The sequence below is a fragment of the Microcaecilia unicolor genome, chromosome 1 (genome assembly GCF_901765095.1).
Source record: "Microcaecilia unicolor chromosome 1, aMicUni1.1, whole genome shotgun sequence".
Taxonomy (NCBI): Eukaryota; Metazoa; Chordata; class Amphibia; order Gymnophiona; family Siphonopidae; genus Microcaecilia; species Microcaecilia unicolor.
In genome coordinates, this window is record NC_044031.1 from 432,772,208 (window position 1) to 432,792,857 (window position 20,650).

Consider the following 20,650-nt stretch of genomic DNA (forward strand, 5'->3'; position numbering starts at 1 on the left):
ATTAGAAAAAAAAATGACATTTCATGTTTTGCCGTTCGCCAATAATAGTGCGTACTACTTTCAAAGAATGTGTGCACTATGTGGAAAGAAGGCACACTCTTTCCCAACAGTGGATCCACCATGCGTGTGTGAACCACTGTACACCTGCAAACTTGTACATACATACACCCCATCAAGAAGAGAGTGCATTCTCTTTATAAAACAGTGCGCCAAGTTTCCACATAATGTATACTATTAAAGAAAACCGACAAAATGACCAACCAAAAATGAATAAAGCGAAAATCTCTGTAAACATGGGAAACTACATGAATCAAAAATTTTCTGGCTGCCCATCCTATTCCTTTTCACTAAACCTACAGCTTGAGAACATACATTTCTGAACCAAATACAAGTGTGTGATGCAATACTTAATACTTCCTAATATAGCTAGCCAGTTAATAGCCTAAGAGCACTTTAGAAAATATTTAAAAATAAAAATAGAAATTTCAATAATCCAAGCTAATGCTACAGTTTTTTTAATATATAAAATACAGAAACATTTTGCTTATGAGCAACCTCTGCCTAGATTGTCTAATATTGACTGTGCAGGAGAATTTGCATAAGTATGAGTGAGAAATCCATCATCTAGAGTGATGGAAAATTTATATGCATAGCATTTCATTAGTATAGATCAATAACTTATTTTCCTAACAGGGGATCTGAATTTGAATCCCCAGCCTGGCAATTGCACTTCAGATAACATGGAAGATGATATCTGCACTTACCTGTTAATTTCCCTTCCTGCTAGACCAGACCATATGCTCCCTTTATAGGAGAACTCTGGTGCTGCCTTCAGCTCCTCTATCTTATGTCAAAGCTAGGACAACAGAAGGCAAATGCAACTTATAAGAGTAACCATACTGGGTCAGTCCAATGGTCCATCTAGCCCAGTACCCTGTTTTTAACTGTGGCCAATCCAGAAACCCTGACAGAAACCCAAATAGTAGCAACATTCCATGCTACCAATCCCAGGACAAGCAGTGGGTTCTCATGTCTGTCTCAACAACAGACTATTCCTCCAGGAACTTGTCCAAACCATTTTTAAACCAAGATACATTAAGTACTTGTTACCATATCCTCTAGCAACGAGTTCCAGAGCTTAAGTACTCACTGAGTGAAAAAAACATTTCCTCCTAATTGTTTTAAAAGTATTTTCATGTCATTTCATTGAGTGTCCCCCTAGCCTTTGTACTTTTTGAAAGAGTAAAAAAATCAATTCACTTCAACTTGTTCTACATCACTCGAGATTTTATAGACCTAAATCATATCTCCCCGCAGCCATTTCTTTTCCAAGCTAAAGAGCCCTAACCTCTTTAGCTTTTCCTCATATGAGAGGAGTTCCATCTCCTTTATCATTTTAGTTGCTCTTCTAGGAACAGTTCTAATTCCGCAACCAGAACTGAACGAGGTACGCAAGGTGAGGTCATCCAATGGAGCAATAGAGGCATTACAGTACTCTTGGTCTTGTTTACCATCCCTTTCCTAATAATTCCTAGCATCCAGTTCACTTTTTTGGCTGCTGCCACACACTGGGTAGATGATTTTCAGCATATTGTTTAACATGATACCTAGATCTTTTTCTTGGGTGCTGATCCCCAAGATGGACTCTAGCAGCATCAGGTAACTATGATTTGGATTATTCTTCCTATTGTGCATCACTTTGCATTTGTCCACATTAAATTGTATCTGCTATTTGGATGCTCAGTCTTCCAATTTCCTAAGGTCTTCCTCCAATTTTTCACAGTCCACAAAAGCTGCAAAGACAGAAAATGAGAAAGAGCAATCTATTATTAGGAAAGAGATGGTAAATAATGTATCTGTACTGCTCAATGGTGCAACCTCACCTTGAGTACTACATTCAGTTCTGGTCGCTTTATCTCAAAAAAGATATAACTGAATTAGAAAAGGTTCAATGAAGAGTGACCATGGAACTCCTCTCATATGAGGAAAGGCTAAAGAGATTAGGGCTCCTCAGCATGGAAAAGAGACGGCTGACGGGAAATATGACTGAGATGTACAAAACCTTCAGTGGTGTAGAACCAGAAGTGAATCATTTTTTACTCTTTCTTTAGTACAAAGACTAGGGGACACAAGTGTTCCCATATCATATAGACTGAGACTGCACCCCCCCCTCCAGCAAAACCCCGGGGCAGTAGATAGGGCCAACTGTCTAAAGTAGTGGTGTACCAGGAAGAATTTCTCCCAAACAGCACTCCAAGTTTGAAGAGGAAACCTCAGGCTAACAGAAGCGTCTTAAAAATCACCTGTAGTTTTTTTTTTTTTTTGGAAGCCACAAAACAGGCCAGGGGGGCCTGTGACAACCAACTCTGCTCTATCCAGACCCAGGCTTTCCAAGCAGATCCAAACCACTCCGCCAGTATTTGTAACTGGGCAGCCTGAAAGGAAGGAAGTCAGGAACTCCCATTTCCCCTCTCACTTTAGGCTGACAGAGCATGGCTGCTTTTACCCTGGGCGGTTTCTTCCCTCATATGTAAGAAAAAATCCATTTCTTCAGCTTTACAAAAAAAAAAAGGAGGAAGGATGGGAAGAGGAAGTACCATGAAGAGATACAATAACTAGAGGAGAAGCATTTTCACAGCCTGTACTCTTCCAAGCCAAAATATAGTAAGATCCTCCCATCTAACAAACTCAGTGAATAACTCCTGTACTTTATAGGAAAAATTAACCATGTAGAACCCAACCAGTGTAGGAGTAGGTTTGATCCCCAAATATGAATTGGAATTGTAATGCAGCTGACACCAATGGGAAAATCTGCAAGCCCAGAATGTCTGACTTAGTTAAGATTGACCTTAAACCCCAAAACTGTGTTATTGTGGTCAAGTTCCCATGTGACTTGCATACGAGACGTGAGGGGTGACGTCAAGTCTAACAAAATGTCATCTGCAAAGAGAATAGGCTAACAAAATGTCATCTGCAAAGAGCATACTCCTATGCCCCTTGCCCCCCAGATGTACCCCCGACATGGCCCATTGAGCATGGATAGTTTGTGCAAGGGGCTCGATAATAAGGGCAAACAAAAGCAGTGAGAGCATACAGCCCTTTCAAGAGCTCCGACTCAGGGTGAAAGTTTCCATCAGCACCCCATTGTTAGTAAGATAGGCTAAGGGATGGACATAGAGCAAACATATTGAAGAAAGATAATACCCCGAAAATCCCATTCTGTCCAGAACTGAGAACATGAAGGGCCAATGCACCCGACCAAACTCTTTCTGCAACAGAGATAAGAAAAACATAGGAATATTATCTGCATTAGCATTATAGATCATATGCAAAGCTCTCCTGATGTTATCAAAAGACTGGCACCCCGTTCTAAATCCCACCTGATCATCATTTATTAAAGTTGGCAGAATCCGTTGAGGTGCCTAGCTATGATTTTCATAAAGATTTTATAGTCAAGAGCTCAAAAGGGAAATGGAGCGAGACGAAGCTACATAAGTGGGAGTCTTTCCTTGGCATTGGGATAACCATAATTGAAGCTGAATGCAGCAACTCATCACACTTGTCTAAAACGTTAAAAACCTGGAGTAGAAATGGGGCTAAATGCCTACTAAAACATTTGTAAAACTTGACAGTGAAGCCATCGGGGCCAGGTGCTTTCTTGTTCAGGAGTTCTCAAATGGCCTACTGTACCTCCTCCAAAACAATGGGTTTAGACAGAGAGAGAGACTCTGCATGCAACAGGGAGAGGCCAGGTAAACCAGGCCTACCTAGGTATCTCCGCATTTCTTCCTCTGTAGAGAAAACATCTGGCTGATATAGGTTAGTATCGTAACGTGTAAAAATAGCATGAATATCCTGTGTCATATGATAGTTCATCCCTTCTCATCCTCGACAGATTATGGGAGCTAAGTTTTTTTTTTTTTTTACTTAAAAGCAAGCAAACAAAAAGCCTCGTTACCAAACTCAAAATGAGCCTATTGCACCCTTTGCAAGTGTTTGGAGATATCAGCCAGTTGCAGGTCATTAAGCACTAAATGCACATGGTGCAGCTGCTCATTTCACTGAGCGGGGGGAACTAGGGTCTCTCTTGGCCTGGTACGCCAATTGAGCCAGTTCTTGACATAATTGCTGCTCTTTCTCTGAGCGCTTATGATGTATATGTGCTTACAGAGCTATAATCTTACCCCCTCATTACTGCTTTGAGTCCCTCCCAGAGAATCCCCAGGCTCACCTCCCCAGTGAACTGAACATATTCTAGCAAGTCTTTCTCCAGGTGTAATATTGCCAGGGTCCAATAAAAGGGATTCATGCAGGCACCACTGGTGGTTCTGATACTATTGAGACCATGAAAGTCACCGGAGAGTGATCTGATCACGTGCAATTATGAATATGATGGGAGCTCGTATGGGGCAGAATTTGTGTATTGCTGAGTCAATAATCTATATACAAATAACTGTCATGTAACCATTTACCTGTGAGTGGTATGGGTAATCTCGCTCCCCAGGGTGTGTCTGCTTCCTCTGTGCTAGAAAGCTATAAAAGTGGCTTTGATTCTTCTGCGTATACCATCAACCACCGTGTTAATTGTCAGTTTGGGATAAAAGCTTACCGAGAATTACTAAAAACTCTCCTTGCCTCTCATTTGGGGCATACACATTAAGCAAAGTATAAAGATCACACCCTGGGTGAGAACTAAGAGAAACTGCCACCCCTTCTTGTCCTTAATCCCCTTCTTAAATTGCCAAGGATGTCTTGCAGTTAAAGCGAAGATATTTACCTGTAGTATGTATTCTCCGAGGACAGCAGGCTCTCTGGGGTAGACTTTCTCCTTTCAGGTGGAGGAGTAGCCTAGTGGTTAGTGCACTGGACTTTGATCCTGGGGAACTGGGTTTGATTTCCATTAGAGCTCCTTATGAGTCTGGGCAAATCCCTCCATTGCCCCAAGTACAACCCTCCATTGCCCCAAGTACAAATAAGTACCTGTATATAATATGTAAACCGCTTTGAATGTATTTGCAAAGTTGTAGGACTCATCTAAGGAAAAGTATATACAGGGGCAATGGAGGGTTAAGTGACTTGCACAGAGTCATAAGGAGCTGCAATGGGAATCAAACCCAGTTCCCCAGGATCAAAGTCCACTGTACTAACCACTAGGCTATTCCTTTCCACTAGGCTAGTCCTCCACCTCAGAACCTTCCCCTCCACCTGAAAGGAGAAAGTCTACCCTGGAGAGCCTTTTATTTCCATCTTTTGTAAAGGAAATGGCTGACGCCATTCTATTTCCTTTAGAAGTAGAAGACGAGCCCAGGGCCAAGATGCTCCAGGTCCTGGACTACAAGTCTCTTAGGGAGGCTGTGACTGTCCTTCATGAGGTACTTCAGGGAGTCCTCGTTAGGAATTGGGCGTTCCCTCTGTCGGTTCCGGTACTGCCCAAGAAAATCAATTCCACGTATTGGATCCACAGCACATTTGGACTTGATAGGCCTTAGTTGCCTCACAATTCCATGGTGGTGGAATCTGCTCTCAAAAGAGCCAGGAGTTCCAGGGACTATGTCTCGGCACCCCCAGGTACAGAAGCTAGAACCCTAGATTCTTTTGGGAGAAATATGTTGCAGGCCTGAAAGCTCATCTCCCGAATACAATCCTACCAGCTCTTCACAAGCGTCTATTTGCAAAATCGGTGCACAAGTTGATGGACCTGCTTGAGATGCTCCCTCCTGACAGGCCGAGTCACTATGCTAGTTGGCCAAGCAGCAAAAGGCATGTCAAAAGTACTTGGCCAGGACACTTTTGATGTGGCATCCAGGATATCTGCACAGAGTATAGCAATGCACAGACTTTCATGGCTGCGTATTTCTGACTTGGAATATTCTGTTCAGCAGTGGTTGGCGGATGCCTCATGCTGGGGGGGGATATCATTTTTGGAGAGGTTGAGGTCGCAGACCAAATCAAGAAACATACGGATACCATCTCTTCTCTCTCCCTGTCCTGTGAATCTGGCTCTAGTTGGCAGCCTTATCCTAGACCCCCTAAGACCTGCAGAAAGACAATTCTCAGAGGGCATGAAAGGACAAATTAAAAGTTACCTGCTAAATTTCTTTCCTCAAGTCTTATCAAACCAGTCAAGATCCTATGGGTTATGCCCAACAGCGGATAGAGACAGAGAAATGAAGTCCTATGTGCTTCACCCCAATAAGGGCACCATGCAGTAGTGAATAACTAAGCAATCCAGTGAAAATGCCAGTTGTGTCTGTACCTCCCCAGCTAGATCATGTATTGTCACTTTTCTCTCTCTCTCTTTTTTTTTTTATTGAACAAAAAACAGCAGGATAAAATGAGTGTATAAAACTGAAACAGCGAGAAAGAAAGAAGAAAGCAAACTGAAAGAAAATTAACAGGTATATTTTAATGTGCCCTTCCTTATCGTCTTCACCAGATCAGTCCAAAGTCTGTGGGATGTAGTAAAACAAATCTTAAGAAGGGAAGGATTCTGTAACCCCCTGCTCTAAGCACCTCTACCCCAAATGTAGCTTCTGCCCTTGCAGCCACATCCAATCTGTAGAACTCAGCAGACATATGTAGAGAAAGACCATGTTGCAGCTTCACAAATATCACTTGGCATCACCATGCGCAGCTCTGACACAAAGTAGCCAAATCTCTCATGGAATGTACCTTCAATTCTTTAAGAGGCTGCTTACCCTTGAAAATATAAGCTGAAGAAATAGCTTCCTTGAGCCATCAAAAAATGTAGCTTGAACTTTCCTATTCCTCTAAAAAGCACAGATAATCTGACAACCTAAATTAATTGGTTGACTCCAAATAATTTATAACTACCTGACAGATATCTAGTTTTAAATTTGTCCCCACATTCTTCCTTTCTAAAAGAAGGCAGTAAAACCAGGAACACACCCTCAGCTCTCTCTCCTACTTCTTCAAAATCTCTCGAGTTTAGTTCCTCTTTCTCTATCCCCTGCAGCACAGCTCCCCTCCCACAGGGCTCTAATTTCAGAACAAAATGCTTCTAATTAATTGGTCTTACCCTTGGAGTCTAAGCTTTAAGTTAGTGAGAAGGAAAGCAACTGCATGTCAGGCCACATCTTCCCCCTCTACTGCTGAGGGTCGAATGTAGTACCATAGAGCCCCGTGGTTTTAAAACTATAGTTTCTACTACTACTACTACTAGTACTAATCATTTTATAGCACTACTAGATGTAAGCAGTGCCGTACATTATATGCAGTTACTTTCTCTGTCCCTAGAGGGCTCACAATCTAAGTTTTTGTACCCGGGGCAATGGAAGGTTAAGTGACTTGCCCATGGTCACAAGGAGCTGCAATGGGAACTAAACCCAGGTTGTCAGGATCAAAGCTCACTGCACTAATCATTAGGCCAATCCTCCGCTCCCAGGCAGTGGAGGAGGAAGATGCAGCCTGGTCTGTGGCTGCTTTCCTCCTCACTGGCTTCAACAACTTAGGCTCTAGGGTTAAAACAGATATTAGAAATTATTTGTCCTAGGGTGGGGATCTCATGGGATGGAAAGTGGGGCTGAGCTTGAAGTGTATGACTCAGTGGGGAGGGGGGCCAGAGAGAACAACAGGGCGCAACACTGTCTTCTGGTCTCTGTGCAGAATTCTGTGTGGCAAGTGCAGAATTTCACAACGAAGGGGAATTCTACAATGTGCACTGGTGCAGAATTCCACCAGAAGTAGTCTTGTGCACTTCTTTCTCATCTGGGGAATTGTCACAAGGCAAAAATCTGGGTAAATGCAAAACCAAAATGTGGAGGAAAGTAAAGTTGATAAGTATTAAACACAGTATATAGCTGGATATTCTGTTGCCTGTATTTTTGAATTAAAAAAAAGAAAGATACATGTAAAATAAAGTACTACTACTACTTATCATTTCTATAGCGCTACAAGACATACGCAGCGCTGTACACCATACACAAAAGACAGTCCCTGCTCAAAGAGCTTACAATCTAGATAAGACAGGTAAACAGAACAATTAAGGGTAAGGGAATAAAGAGGTGAGGATAAAGGACAGGGCAAGTGAGTAGGAAATAGTATATTTTCTCTCACTTCTCTGCCCTCTATACTATCCTCTCAGAGAAAAATAGCTATTCTGAAGCTACACTATAAATCAAATATCTAACGTGATATTTGCTGTGATGATTGCCTGGCTGCTCTTCTGGCCTCATCACACCTCCCAGAAATTATTACACACATTAATATCTTACCCCATCAATAGGAGACTTCCCCGCTGTAAATATCACTCTAACAAAGCGTTTGTTCACCACATCCAGCCTGTCCACCTAGTACAAAGTGAAATAAAGTAAACAGATTGGTTATGAAGAAAAAGTGAAACCTGCATCAGTTGGAGTAGTTAAAGTTCCATTGGCTGTATATGATTACAAAATAACTAAAGATGAAATTGTGGAATATCAAATTTGCAAAAATAATTTGCATTCAAAATCTTTGGACAAATAGAGCATAATCCTTCTCACATCTAAAGGACTAAGAATCATCATCGTCTTAAGTTGAGGTCCTGATCAATATTTTGTCTCGCATAATATATAATAAAATGGAATAAGCAGATTACTTATGTGCTTTCCAATGCACTATCAGCTCTATTACATTTTTTCAAATGCATATAATCCAAAATAAATCCTTTACAAAATGATAAGATGATATCTCAGTGCTTTATGAAGGAAGCACATTTTTTTTTACATTAGGCATGTAAGATTTTTTTCAAATAGAATTTCAAAGTTGATGAATATGGTAATCTTACCTGATAATTTTCTTCTCTTGAATTGCAGCAGAATTGCAGCAGATGAATCGAGACTTGTGGGTTGTGTCCATTTACCAGCAGGTGGAGATAGAGATCACCAACTTCGATACAGTGATATAGGATCAATAGCTCCTTCCATAGTCAGTATATCACATATCAAAGCAGGAGAGCCAACAACAGGCCCAAGATTGAAACAATGTGCCAGTCAATGGTTACAATGTTGTTGCCCCCACGTGTTCATGTGCAATCTCCTGAGGAGCCAAGGGCCGTCCCTCATCTGTTTCGAAATCGGCATTTTTTTTGGACAGCTAGAACAAGACAAAAGCAACAACCCCCAAAAAGTATATTACACAGTCTGCATCCTAGGCTCCATATCCAGGAAAATATAACTCTGACCACTGCAGAATGAGTGGGATGCTGGATTCATCTACTGCGATTAAAGGAAATAAAATTATCTGGTAAGACATCATTTTACCTTCCTTATAGCATCTGTAGCAGATTAATCCAGAGACTTGTGGGATGTGGCAAAGCATTCCCTATGTAGGGAGGGGGACCCTTCTAACCCTGCAGCCAAAACTGCAGCGCAAAACCACAAAGCCCCCTGCTCCGCCACGTCTAAGGTGGGTGGGTTAGCAAATGTATGCAGAGAGGCCCACATGGCCAACCTACAAACCTCTTCCAGGGAAAAATCCCTTGACTCTGCCCACAAAGTTGAGAAGGTTCTTGTGCCGTGAGCATGGAGAGCTTCTGGGGATTGATGCCCCTCCAGCAAATACACAGAGGCAATAGCCTTCATGATTCAACAAGCTAAAGTGGCCTTGGAAGCTGCCTGTGCTCTCTGGGGACCCATCAGAACAAAGAGATAGTTCAATAGGCGGAACTCATTCGTCATTTGCAGGCAGCACCTTCAGCACACTGAGATACCACGATGATGCAAATTCTCGTGGATAATCCTCCATCTCAAATGATAGGAGATAAAGCAGCTGATTGAGACGAAATGCCGACACCACCTTAGGCAAGAACAAAGGAACCATGCTGATCATGACCCCTACCTCGTAAAATCGGCAAGAACAAAGGAACCATGCTGATCATGACCCCTACCTCGTAAAATCGGAGAAAGGGATCCCTACAGGACAGAGCCTGCAACTCTAACACCCAGTGCAATGATACCATCACAACCAGGAAAACAGCCTTAAGCATCAAGTCCTTCAAGGGTGGTCTGTGTAATGTTCAAAAGGAGCCCGCTGCATGGCCCAAAGGACCAACTAGAGACTCCAGGCCAAGCAAGGAGCCCCCAGGGGAGGCTTCAGCCAAACTACCTCCCTCAAAAAACAGACCACATCCAGATGTGCTGCAGGTGAAGCATTCGCAACAGGTCCCCTATAACAGGCCAACATCACAACTTGAACTAGGAGCGAATTAAAGCCCAAATCTTTCTGAAGACCCTCCTGCAGGAAAGCCAACATGCATGGCAAAGGAGCCACCAATGGTGACAAGCCCTTCCTGGAACACCATGATTCAAATGTCCACCAGATCCTCACATATGCTGTAGTGGTCTAGTGCTTGCACTCCTGGAGCAAGGCAGAAATGACAGGCTCTGAATATCCCTTGTGGCTCAAATACAACTGCTCAAGAGCCAAGATGTAAGACCAAAGCGGGAGGGTTCCTCCATGTGCATGGGAGCCTGACAAAGCAGATCTGGAACCACAGGCAGGCAGAATGTATCGTCCGCAAGCACACAGACCAGGTCTGCATACCATCACTTGCCCCAGATGTTGATGGATCCTGTGCAGGACCTGTCCTATCAATGGTCACAACAGAAAGATGTAGAGAAGATTTGCCACCAGCCATGGCTGAATCATGCTGTCCAGCCCATCTGAGCTGAGCTTCCAGCCTCTGCTGTAGAACCTTGGCACTGGCTTGCATCACCATCAGATCCAGCACCAGGGTGCCTCAACGCTTGACTATCATCCTGAACACAGAGCCCATTCTACGAGGTCCAGCACCGCCCTGCTGAGGAAATCCACTTGTACACAGACTTCCTACAACATAAGCCGAAGAGAGATGTTGAAGATGACTCTCCACTCACATATAGAGGAGGCACGCCTCCTCCACCAATGCCGCGCTCTGCTCTGATCGATATACGCCACCACCATCGTGTTGTCAGAGAGCATCCAGACTGGCTTATCCTCTATCAGGTTCCAGAATACCTCCAGAGCACTGGTCACTGCCCAGAGCTCCAACCAATTGATGGATAACTGAGCCTTCTCCTCAATCCAACAGTCTTGGGCACTGAAGTGCAGACAATGAGCGCCCCAGCCCAAGAAGCTGGAATCTGCCACCACTAAGATCCACTGGGATGACGCCAATGGCACTCCCTTCAGCGACTGACATCCTGCAACCACCAGGCCATGCTGCACCTCACCGATAGCAGTCATAGCTGGCAATCCTGGGACACTGGTGACCAACGACTCAAAAGCGATTGTTGTATCAGTCTCATGTGAACCCTTGCCCAATGGACCATCTCCAATGCTGCTGTCAGAGGCCAGTACCTGCACACAGTGCTATGTGCAGGGGCATGAGGAGCACAGCAGGCTCCAAATCTGTCCCTGAAACTTGCCAATCCACAGGTCTAGCATGAAAATCCTACCTTGTACCATGTTGAAGCGGACACCAAAGTACTCCAACCTTTGTGTGGCACCAGATGACTCTTGGGAAAACTGCCCACCCAGCTGAGTGATTGCAATGAGACCACCCTGGATGTGGCTGCTTGGCTCTGTATTCTCGAGTACACCTGGATCAGCCAGTCGTCTAGATACAGGTGAGCCCGAACCCCCTCCTTATAGAGGAGTCACCATCAACTCCACCATGACCTTTGGAAACGGTCCTGCAGGCCATAGCTGCCCGTCTCATCTTCCGCCAGGGTCGCTTTACTCATACTACCCCTCTCCTCAAGACCCTTCACTGGCTCCCTATCCGTTTTCGCATCCTGTTCAAACTTCTTCTAACCTATAAATGTATTCACTCTGCTGCTCCCCAGTATCTCTCCACACTCGTCCTTCCCTACACCCCTTCCCGTGCACTCCGCTCCATGGATAAATCCTTCTTATCTGTTCCCTTCTCCACTACTGCCAACTCCAGACTTCGCGCCTTCTGTCTCGCTGCACCCTACGCCTGGAATAAACTTCCTGAGCCCCTACGTCTTGCCCCATCCTTGGCCACCTTTAAATCTAGACTGAAAACCCACCTCTTTAACATTGCTTTTGACTCGTAACCACTTGTAACCACTCGCCTCCACCTACCCTCCTCTCTTCCTTCCCGTTCACATTAATTGATTTGATTTGCTTACTTTATTTATTTTTTGTCTATTAGATTGTAAGCTCTTTGAGCAGGGACTGTCTTTCTTCTATGTTTGTACAGCGCTGCGTATGCCTTGTAGCGCTATAGAAATGCTAAATAGTAGTAGTAGTAGTAGTAGTAAGAGCCTGGAACTGAAAATGCCGACCCAGTACCAGAAAACGGAGAAACTGCTGATGTGGAGGTCAAATGGTGATCTGCAAATATGCCTCCCTGAGATCCAGTGCCATCAAATATTCCCCCAGTTGTACTGCTGTCAGCACGGAGCATAGAGTCTCCATGAGGAAATGCTGAATCTTGAGAAACTGATTGACCTGCTTGATGTTCAAGACTAGATGATAGGCTCCTCCTTTCAGCACCACAAAATAAATCTATTAGCATCCACGTCCTAACTTGGACAGTGGACCAGAGCTACCGCTATGAGTTCCAGAAAGCCACGTAGGGTGGAAAAAACTGCTCTCTGCTTTCACCAAGCAAGATACGGGTACTCCAAGAAAAAACCTCCTATAGGAGAACTCTATCTCTAACTATGACAGAACAATGGTGCATGCTTTATGCTAAAGCTGATACAGAAAAGTGCATGTACTCTTTTAGTTTCAATTAGTGAAGAAGTGAATCTACAGTACTGTGAGCAGTATACTTTTAAAACTTGTTGACTGGGCTCTGATTGGCCTGGAGTTTGAAATTACCCAGCAGTTGTTGCTGGCTGTTGCTTCAGTCTTAGCCCGGGAGAAAAGAGCGACAATTCTCTTTGCTGAGGCTCAGTGAATTATATGTCCTGATCTTCCCTCGTACTGTTTAGACAGTATACAAATGTTTAATTAGTGTTATAACTGATCCATACTTCAGTTACCTGTCATTGTTTGCTGATTGCACTATTTTGTTCCAGTGTTAGATTTTTTAAAAAGACAATAAACAATACTTACTTATTGCCTCTCTGTCTGGATTGATAAAGAATCCTGGTGGTCTGTGTGTTGGGTCTGTGACTGCTTTCTGGGAACTGTGGGACCAATGGGAGTGTGGCTCCAGTAACCTAGAAATCACTGGAGATAACTGGAGGGCGGGAGACTCACCCAGAAGCGGTTGTGACCCAGTCAGTGGGAGGAGGGTGCTAGTGCAGCAGGTGCAGGCAGACCTGAGTTGTGCTGGGGACAGACCCTCTAACTAGCTGCGGGTTAAGCCCAGGCGGGTGACTAGGGGTTTTGTGACAGTAACTGTCTCTGATAATATCGAGTGCCCATTGGTCCACTGTAACTTTGGTCTATTCCTCATAGAATTGAGTCAACTGATCCCTTATCCGCAGAGACGAAGAGTGAACCAGCACCCCATCATTGGGAAGCACCTTGCGTGGGAGCGGCACAGACTATGGAACCTTTGTTCCGCTTCTCATCTCAAAAGGGTACTCGGGCCTGAAATCTGGACCTCTGAAAGGAGGAGGAGGATGACCCACACCCCCACCGGTATTTCATGGTCTCCTTAAACTGCTGCCAAGCTGAACTCGGCCGAAAAGCTTGCTTCTGCCTATCCTCAGTCAAACGATGCACCTTAATGTCCCCTAAGCCCTTCATCAATTGCTTAAGGTCTTCACCAAATAGTTGCTTACCCCAAAAAGGAAGCTTATTGAACTGCTCCTTGGAAGTTCCTCATGAGACTCCTGAGAAAATTAAAAAGTTATGGGATAGGAGGCAATGCTCTGGTGTGGATTAGGAATTGGTTATTGGACAGAAAACAGGGGGTAGGGTTAAATGGTCATTTCTCTCAATTGAGGAGGGTGAATAGTTGAATGTCACAGTGATCTGTACTGGGACCGATGCTATTTAACATATTTATAAATGATATGGAAATCGGAACAAGTGAGGTGATTACATTTGCAGATGACACAAAACTATTCAAGGTTGTTAAAATACAAGCGGACTGAGAAAAAGTGCAGGAAGACCTTAGGAACTTGGAAGACTGGGCATCCAAATGGCAGATGAAATTTAATGTGGGCAAATTCAAGGTGATGCACATTGGAAAGAATAATCCGAATCATTGTTACCTGATGCTAGGGTCCACCATGGGGGTCAGCACTCAAGAAAAGGACCTTGGTGTCGTTGTAGATAATACGTTGAAATCTTCTGCTCAATGTGCGGCGGTGACCAAAAAAGCAAACAGGATGCTAGGAATTATTAGGAGAGGGATGGGGATTAAGATCGAAAACACTATAATGCCTCTGTACTGCTCCATGGTGCAACCTCAGCTTGAGTATTGCGTTCACTTCTGATCGCCGTATCTCAAAAAAGATATAACGGAATTAGAAAAGGTTCAAAGAAGAGCGACCAAAATGATAAAGGGGATGGAACTCCACTCACATGAGGAAAGACTAAACAGGTTAGGACTCTTCAGCTTGGAAAAGCAATGGATGAAAGGAGATATGATTGAGGTTTACAAAATTCTGAGTGGTTTAGAACGAGAAGAAGTAAATTGATTTTTAACTCATTCCAAAAATACAAAGACTAAGGGGGCGGGGGGGGGGGGGGGGTCACTAAAGGAAGTTACATGGAAACACTTTTAAAACAAATAGGAAGAAATATTTTTTCACTCAATGAATAGTTAAGCTCTGGACATCTTTGCCAGGGGATATGGTAACAACAGTTAGCATATCTGGGTTTAATGAAAGGTTTAGGCAAGCTCCAGGAGGAAAAGTTCATAGTCTGCTATTGAGACAGACAGGGGGAAACAACTGCTTGCCCTGGAATTTGTAGCATGGAATGTTGCCGCGATTTGGGTTTCTGCTAGGTACTTGTGACCTGGATAGGCCACTGTTGGAAACTGGATACTGGGCTAGATGGACCATTAGTCTGACCCAGTATGGCTACTCTTATGTTCTTATGCCCAGTGACTGAGCCACAACCGCCACCTGGCCATGACAGCCAGTAACATCTGTTTGGCAGAAGAAAGCACAAGGTCATAAAGCGAATCTGCGAAATAAGTCAACCCAGACTCCATCGAAGGGAAATCTGCAAATGGCTGCTCCTCAACCTCTGAGGACGCTTCCCCCATCTGTTGAATCCAATAGCCTCAAATACCAATTTCAAGGAAACCTCTAGATTCCTGTCCTGCACATCCTTCAAGGTCACACCCTCCTCCACTGGCAGCATGGTCTTCTTGGTGACTGCCACTGCCAACGAGTCAACCCAAGGTGGCTTAAGCCTCTCCAACTGTGCCCGAGGAAGCAGATATAGCCGCGCCATCGCCTTCACCACTCTGAGACCGGAATACAATGTGGCCCATTGATCAGAAATGAGCTCCTCAATCGCCTCATGCACAGGAAAAGCCCGTGAGGGCCTTCTAGTGCTGGACATCTAGGGGTTAGCCACGGTCAGAGTTGGAGGTTCCTCAGAAGAAATATTGAGAACCTTCAAAGCCTTGACGATAAAGGAGGGCAGCTCCTTCTTATGAAAAATTCTCACGGCTGTGGGATCGTCAGACACCTGGGTCAGAACTTCCTCCTTATCTAAGTCCTCCAAGGAGGGCATCTGCCTAGACATCCCTGACAGCGCCGGCTCCAAAAGCGGGGGCAAGGCCAACAATCCCACCTCAGACGGTGACCCCAAACGCCTCCTTTTTTCAGGAGGGTACATATCCAGGGTATAAGAAGGTCCCGACCAGGATTAATTCTGAAGCAGAGGAGTTGCAGGGGGCCGAGCCTTCTACATAAGAAAGGCTTGGTGCATCAAAAGCACAAAATCCAGGGGGGAAAGGCTCCTCAGTAACCTCCCCCCCCCCCCCCCCGCACGCTCAACGACAAGGGACTGACCCCCACAACCTCCCTGAGATCCTCAAATGACTACTTGATTGACGGTCCTGCCGGGGAAGGTGCTAACATGGTTGCCAGCACGTGCTGCAGAGCAATGCTGGCCTGTATCCGAGGTGATCGTGCACGAGAAAACAAATCACTATACGTTGGTCCCGCGGCCTGCCCCAAGATCACTTCAGCGCAGCCCCCTGTACACAGGCCCAACGCTGCTTGCCACTTCCCACAGTGGGAGCATTGTTTCAAGGCCTCAGCAGCCATCCCAGGGGAGTTTGTCGGCAGAGAAAAAAAAACTGTGAGATAAAGACATAAAGGTACACTCGCCCCTTTGTAGCTGGAATGTGTCCCAATGACACCTTGACTCCCGGGCAACCCCCTCTGCAGCCAGACACACTTAGAATAAGTTTTGCTTTTCTCCCTGCCAAGCTCCCTTTTCTTTTCTTTGAAAGACACAAAACCCCAAAAGAAGTTTGTGGTGGGTTTTTCCCCCCACTGAGAGGCAAGAACCAAAGCCAGCTGAGGAACCAAGTGTACCCGGGGCAAGGACAAGGTGGGGGAGGGGACCTGGGGTGACCAGGTGTGCCTCTAAAGGTAGTACCAAACAGCCAGAACACCCCCACACTCGATTGACTAAGAAACCTACACCAGGAGTTTTCCAAACAAATAAATTCAGGAGCTAGTGGAAGTCCATCTATCCGCCTGCTGGAGACAGAGATATACTAACAACGGGACGAGCCATCTGTCTTATATCACTGTGTTCAAGTCAGTGATCGCTACCTCCACCTGCCGGAAGACGGACACACAACACACAAATCTCTGGATTCATCTGTTACAGATACTAAGGAAAATCGAGTTCAGTAAATCAAGTCTTTATAATTTTACTTTCTAATGACAGGTTCCTATGACCTCATCGCACTGTAGAAACTCTAGAGATAGTATCATTTATGTTTTGATAGAAACACGACTACATCAACATTGTATATTATATAGTAGTCAGACCCCATAAATACATTTCACAACACAGGATACCAGAAACTCATTACTACTTTTATTGTGATTTGACACTGGAATCGTACAAATACCTCTATGATACTCACAATTCCTTTGGAGAGATAGCTATTGACAAAGTCCTTCCAAGTGATCTCTCTCCCTGAGCTCCTGAAGAAAAAGTAGTACGTAATAGCTGCCCAAAATAATGTGCCGGACATGAAGTAGAATCTAAATTCTTTGTCATCCCATGGAATGTCCCCCTTTAAGAAAGAAAGAAAAAAAATATATATATACTTTTATTCCACTGACAGAAGGGCTATGTGTTTCTTAAACAGTCCATTGGCTAAGTATTCCCTATAGCAGTGATTCTCAAACTGAGTTTCGCAGAACCCTAGGGTTCCACAAACTCTATTCAGGAGTTCTGAGTCAGTTGCTCCTGCCCATGCAGGCTCTGCTGACAAAATGACTGTCGGGACCTCCCATAGCAGTTTTGCGAGACCGCCCCTGGAGGTCCCCACAGCCATTTTGAGATTGGAGCCGGCATGGGTAGGAGTGACTGGAGATCACTCCTGCCTCCTACAGACCACCACCAATATGGTGATAGGTGGTTTCCACAGGGATTGAGTTAATAGGAGTGCTTTCCAAGCTCAGTTTGTCTTGGTGTTCTTTGCCCTAAGCCACCCTGAACAGTTCATAGTGGAGGTAATATGGCAAGTTATTCTTGAACTGAACCAATTCAGGCCCTTTCTGGCACCTTTGTAAGTGGGGCAGGGAAGGAGTATAGGTGAGGGGATGTTTGTGAAGGGGAAGGAGGGAGAGGAGACAGTAGGGGGGGATTATGTATTATTTTCTATTTGTGATGTATAAATAACAGTTGTTACATAATACTGTTCCTTTTTATACTTAAAAAAAGATTTAAATATAAAATCATAACAGTTTGAGGCTTGTGTGGATGGGGACAGAGCTTTCGGGGATGAGGCTATTTTTTAGCACTGATGTTGTGGAGTTGGAATGCATCAGGTATAGTGTTGGTGGAGATCAACAATACGTATGCATAGCAGTGGCGTAGCCAGACCTGACATTTTGGGTGGGCACTACGTATATAGGTATGAGTAGCGTTTCTTGAGATACTACAAAATAATGCCTTAGAATGCTCTTAATGATGTATTTCTAAGTAGTCTGTCCTACAGCTGCCCTGCATCAACATAAACCACATACATACTTAATGGAAAAAATATTTTTAAATATAGTTACATTATCCCATATCTTAAACTTGACCAGACATAAGTCTACTATAATAGCAAACATCTCAACACACATGACAGGATCCTGCAATATAATTACAGCAACTGCATATATCCTTCAAACATTGCTTTATGTATTTATGTACGTACGTATGTATGTATTTATCTATTCGTTCATCCCACTATTATCCAAAACAAGTTTCGGTTCATAGTGGCTTACAATTTACAATAACAAATGTAAGTGCCTGATTAAGCAAAACAGGTAAATACCTTTGAAGTCTTTTTTCCTTCCTTTGGGTCTACTGCTTTCTCTCCCCCTATATCCATCCCCGTAGCCTGGCATCAGCCCTTCCCTTCCCTACCCCTCCAGCCATCCCTGTAGCCCAGCATCAGCCCTTCCCTTTCCTACCCCCCCCCCCCCCCCCAAATATCCATCCCCATAGAATTAAATCAGCCCTTCCCTTCTCCCCAATATCCATCTTGTAGCATGGCATCAGTCCTTCCCTACCCCCCCCCCCATTGAACCATCCCCAAAGCTCGGCATCAGCCCTTCTCTTCTCTACCCCCGTAGTCCAGCACTAGCCCTTCCCTTACCCATCATCCATCCCATAGCTAGGCATCAGTCATACCCTACCCCCTCACCCTTCCCTGTAGCCTAGCATCAGCCCTGCCATACTCTACTACTACTACTACTACTATTTAGCATTTCTATAGCGCTACAAGGCATACGCAGCGCTGCATACTCCCTACCCATCTCCCCCATAGTCTGGCATCTCCCCCCCACCAAACCCTGAAGCACACCAGCATTAAATATAAAACCTTTTGTTTTTAATGTCCTGTGCACTGCAGAGCCCACCTCCACCCAGAAACACACCTACATTAAAATAAAACTTTTTTTTTATTATTTTAACCTGGGCACTGCAGAGACTAGCCGCACCCAAAAACCCACAACCTGAAAAAATATACAACTTTTTTTATTTTAAACTGGAAACTGATCCCACCCCCACCCAGAAACATTAAAATTCATTGCTGGTGGGTTTCTGGGTGGGGGTGAGCTCTTCATTGCCTAGGGAAACAAAAGGTATACTTAATGATTAAATATACCTTTTTTTTCCCTAAGCAGTGAAGAGCCCACCACCACCACTACACTGTACATGTTCAAAAAATATGTATTTTACCTGGGCAGCTGGGCTTCAGTTTTCCAAATTTGTGTGCATGTTTTGCAGCAGCAGACTCAGAGAGCACTGCAGCCTGTGCTCCGTTGTGCTGGTTCCTGTGCATGTTTGTGGGGCCGCAGGGGAGTGCTTAAGGCCTGATGAGAATCTCCTTCAATATGAATTCACTACCAGTCGTGCCACAAAATAATCAATGTGCCCTTTGTCTGCCATCATTGTTTGCATATGAATGCTTGCTGCTTCCACAACTATCCTCAAGCAAGCCGCGACACTGCTGGCAGATTTTTCCTGTGGCGCTACTGAGCGCAACATGGGGACACTGGGGGGCAAGCAAGGAAAGGCAAGACCCTGAGAGTGAGGGTGACGGACAGTGAGGAGCCATGCACCGATGGCAGATTTTTTTCCTGTGGCACTGGTGTGTGCGCCACAAGAGCACTTGGGGCAAAGCAAGGCAGGGCCCTGAGAGTGAGGCCGACTGATGGACTGAGAGCAGCAGCAATGTGACGCTTGAGCGACCAACTTCCCTGGAGTGGACCCAACCACACACACACAAAAAACAAACAGGAGCGAGGACAGGAGAGCTGCTGATTTTCTGCCGAACTACGGCAGAACTAAAGCTGTCCAGTGTCCACTACCAATGCAGTCTAACTGGCTACTGTCAGGACAAACTGGGTGGGCCTGAGATGAGACTGGTATAGATTTTGTGTTGTTTTTGAATGCATGTTATTTGTGGCTATAAAGATAACACAATATTTAAATTTTAAATTATTGAACTGTAAACACAATCTTAATACTTGTTTTTTTTAAATAAGAAAAAAAAACCTATATATATATACATACAGTGCAATCCACTTAAGTGCAAGGGTCAAGGGTCTGTGACCAAAGAAATACATGCAGTTAACCGGAGCGTGCACTTAACCGTTGTGACCCAAAGAAGCTTGGCATTTGATAAACATATGTACAGTACTGTTTATTATACATACAGTATACAATCTCCATTAACTGACGTTAGGCTTATTTGAAGTAATGTCATAGTCCTCTGTACACTTGTCTGTGAGTTCCATAGATTACGTCTGCCAGACGGTAAACACTGTCATAGCACTGGCATCCAGTGGCCTCCAGATAGGCCCACACAGTGTTGAGACTCTCCAACGCTCTTGCAAAAGTGACAGGTTGTTGAATTTCATCAGCATGTGACTCGCTGCTCATTTCATCATCTGTTTCATCAGCAGCTGTTGCCTGCGTGTAGGCGCATATCTCGACATCAGTGCTCCCGTCAGCTGTTTGCAGATTGAAATCAACA

At 44.5% G+C, this 20,650-nt stretch overlaps 1 protein-coding gene across 2 annotated transcripts in view; it reads right to left on the bottom strand.

Moving 5' to 3' along the window:
- AFG3L2 (AFG3 like matrix AAA peptidase subunit 2) overlaps positions 1 to 20,650 on the bottom strand; it is a 159,364-nt gene that overhangs the window by 86,970 nt on the left and 51,744 nt on the right. For both annotated transcript variants that reach the window (XM_030212346.1, XM_030212338.1), the window contains exons 5-6: positions 17,036 to 17,188; positions 8,235 to 8,309 (exon numbers count right to left, since the gene is read on the bottom strand). In XM_030212346.1, coding sequence (XP_030068206.1) covers positions 8,235 to 8,309; positions 17,036 to 17,188 — 228 coding nt within the window. The remainder of the gene's footprint in view (positions 1 to 8,234; positions 8,310 to 17,035; positions 17,189 to 20,650) is intronic.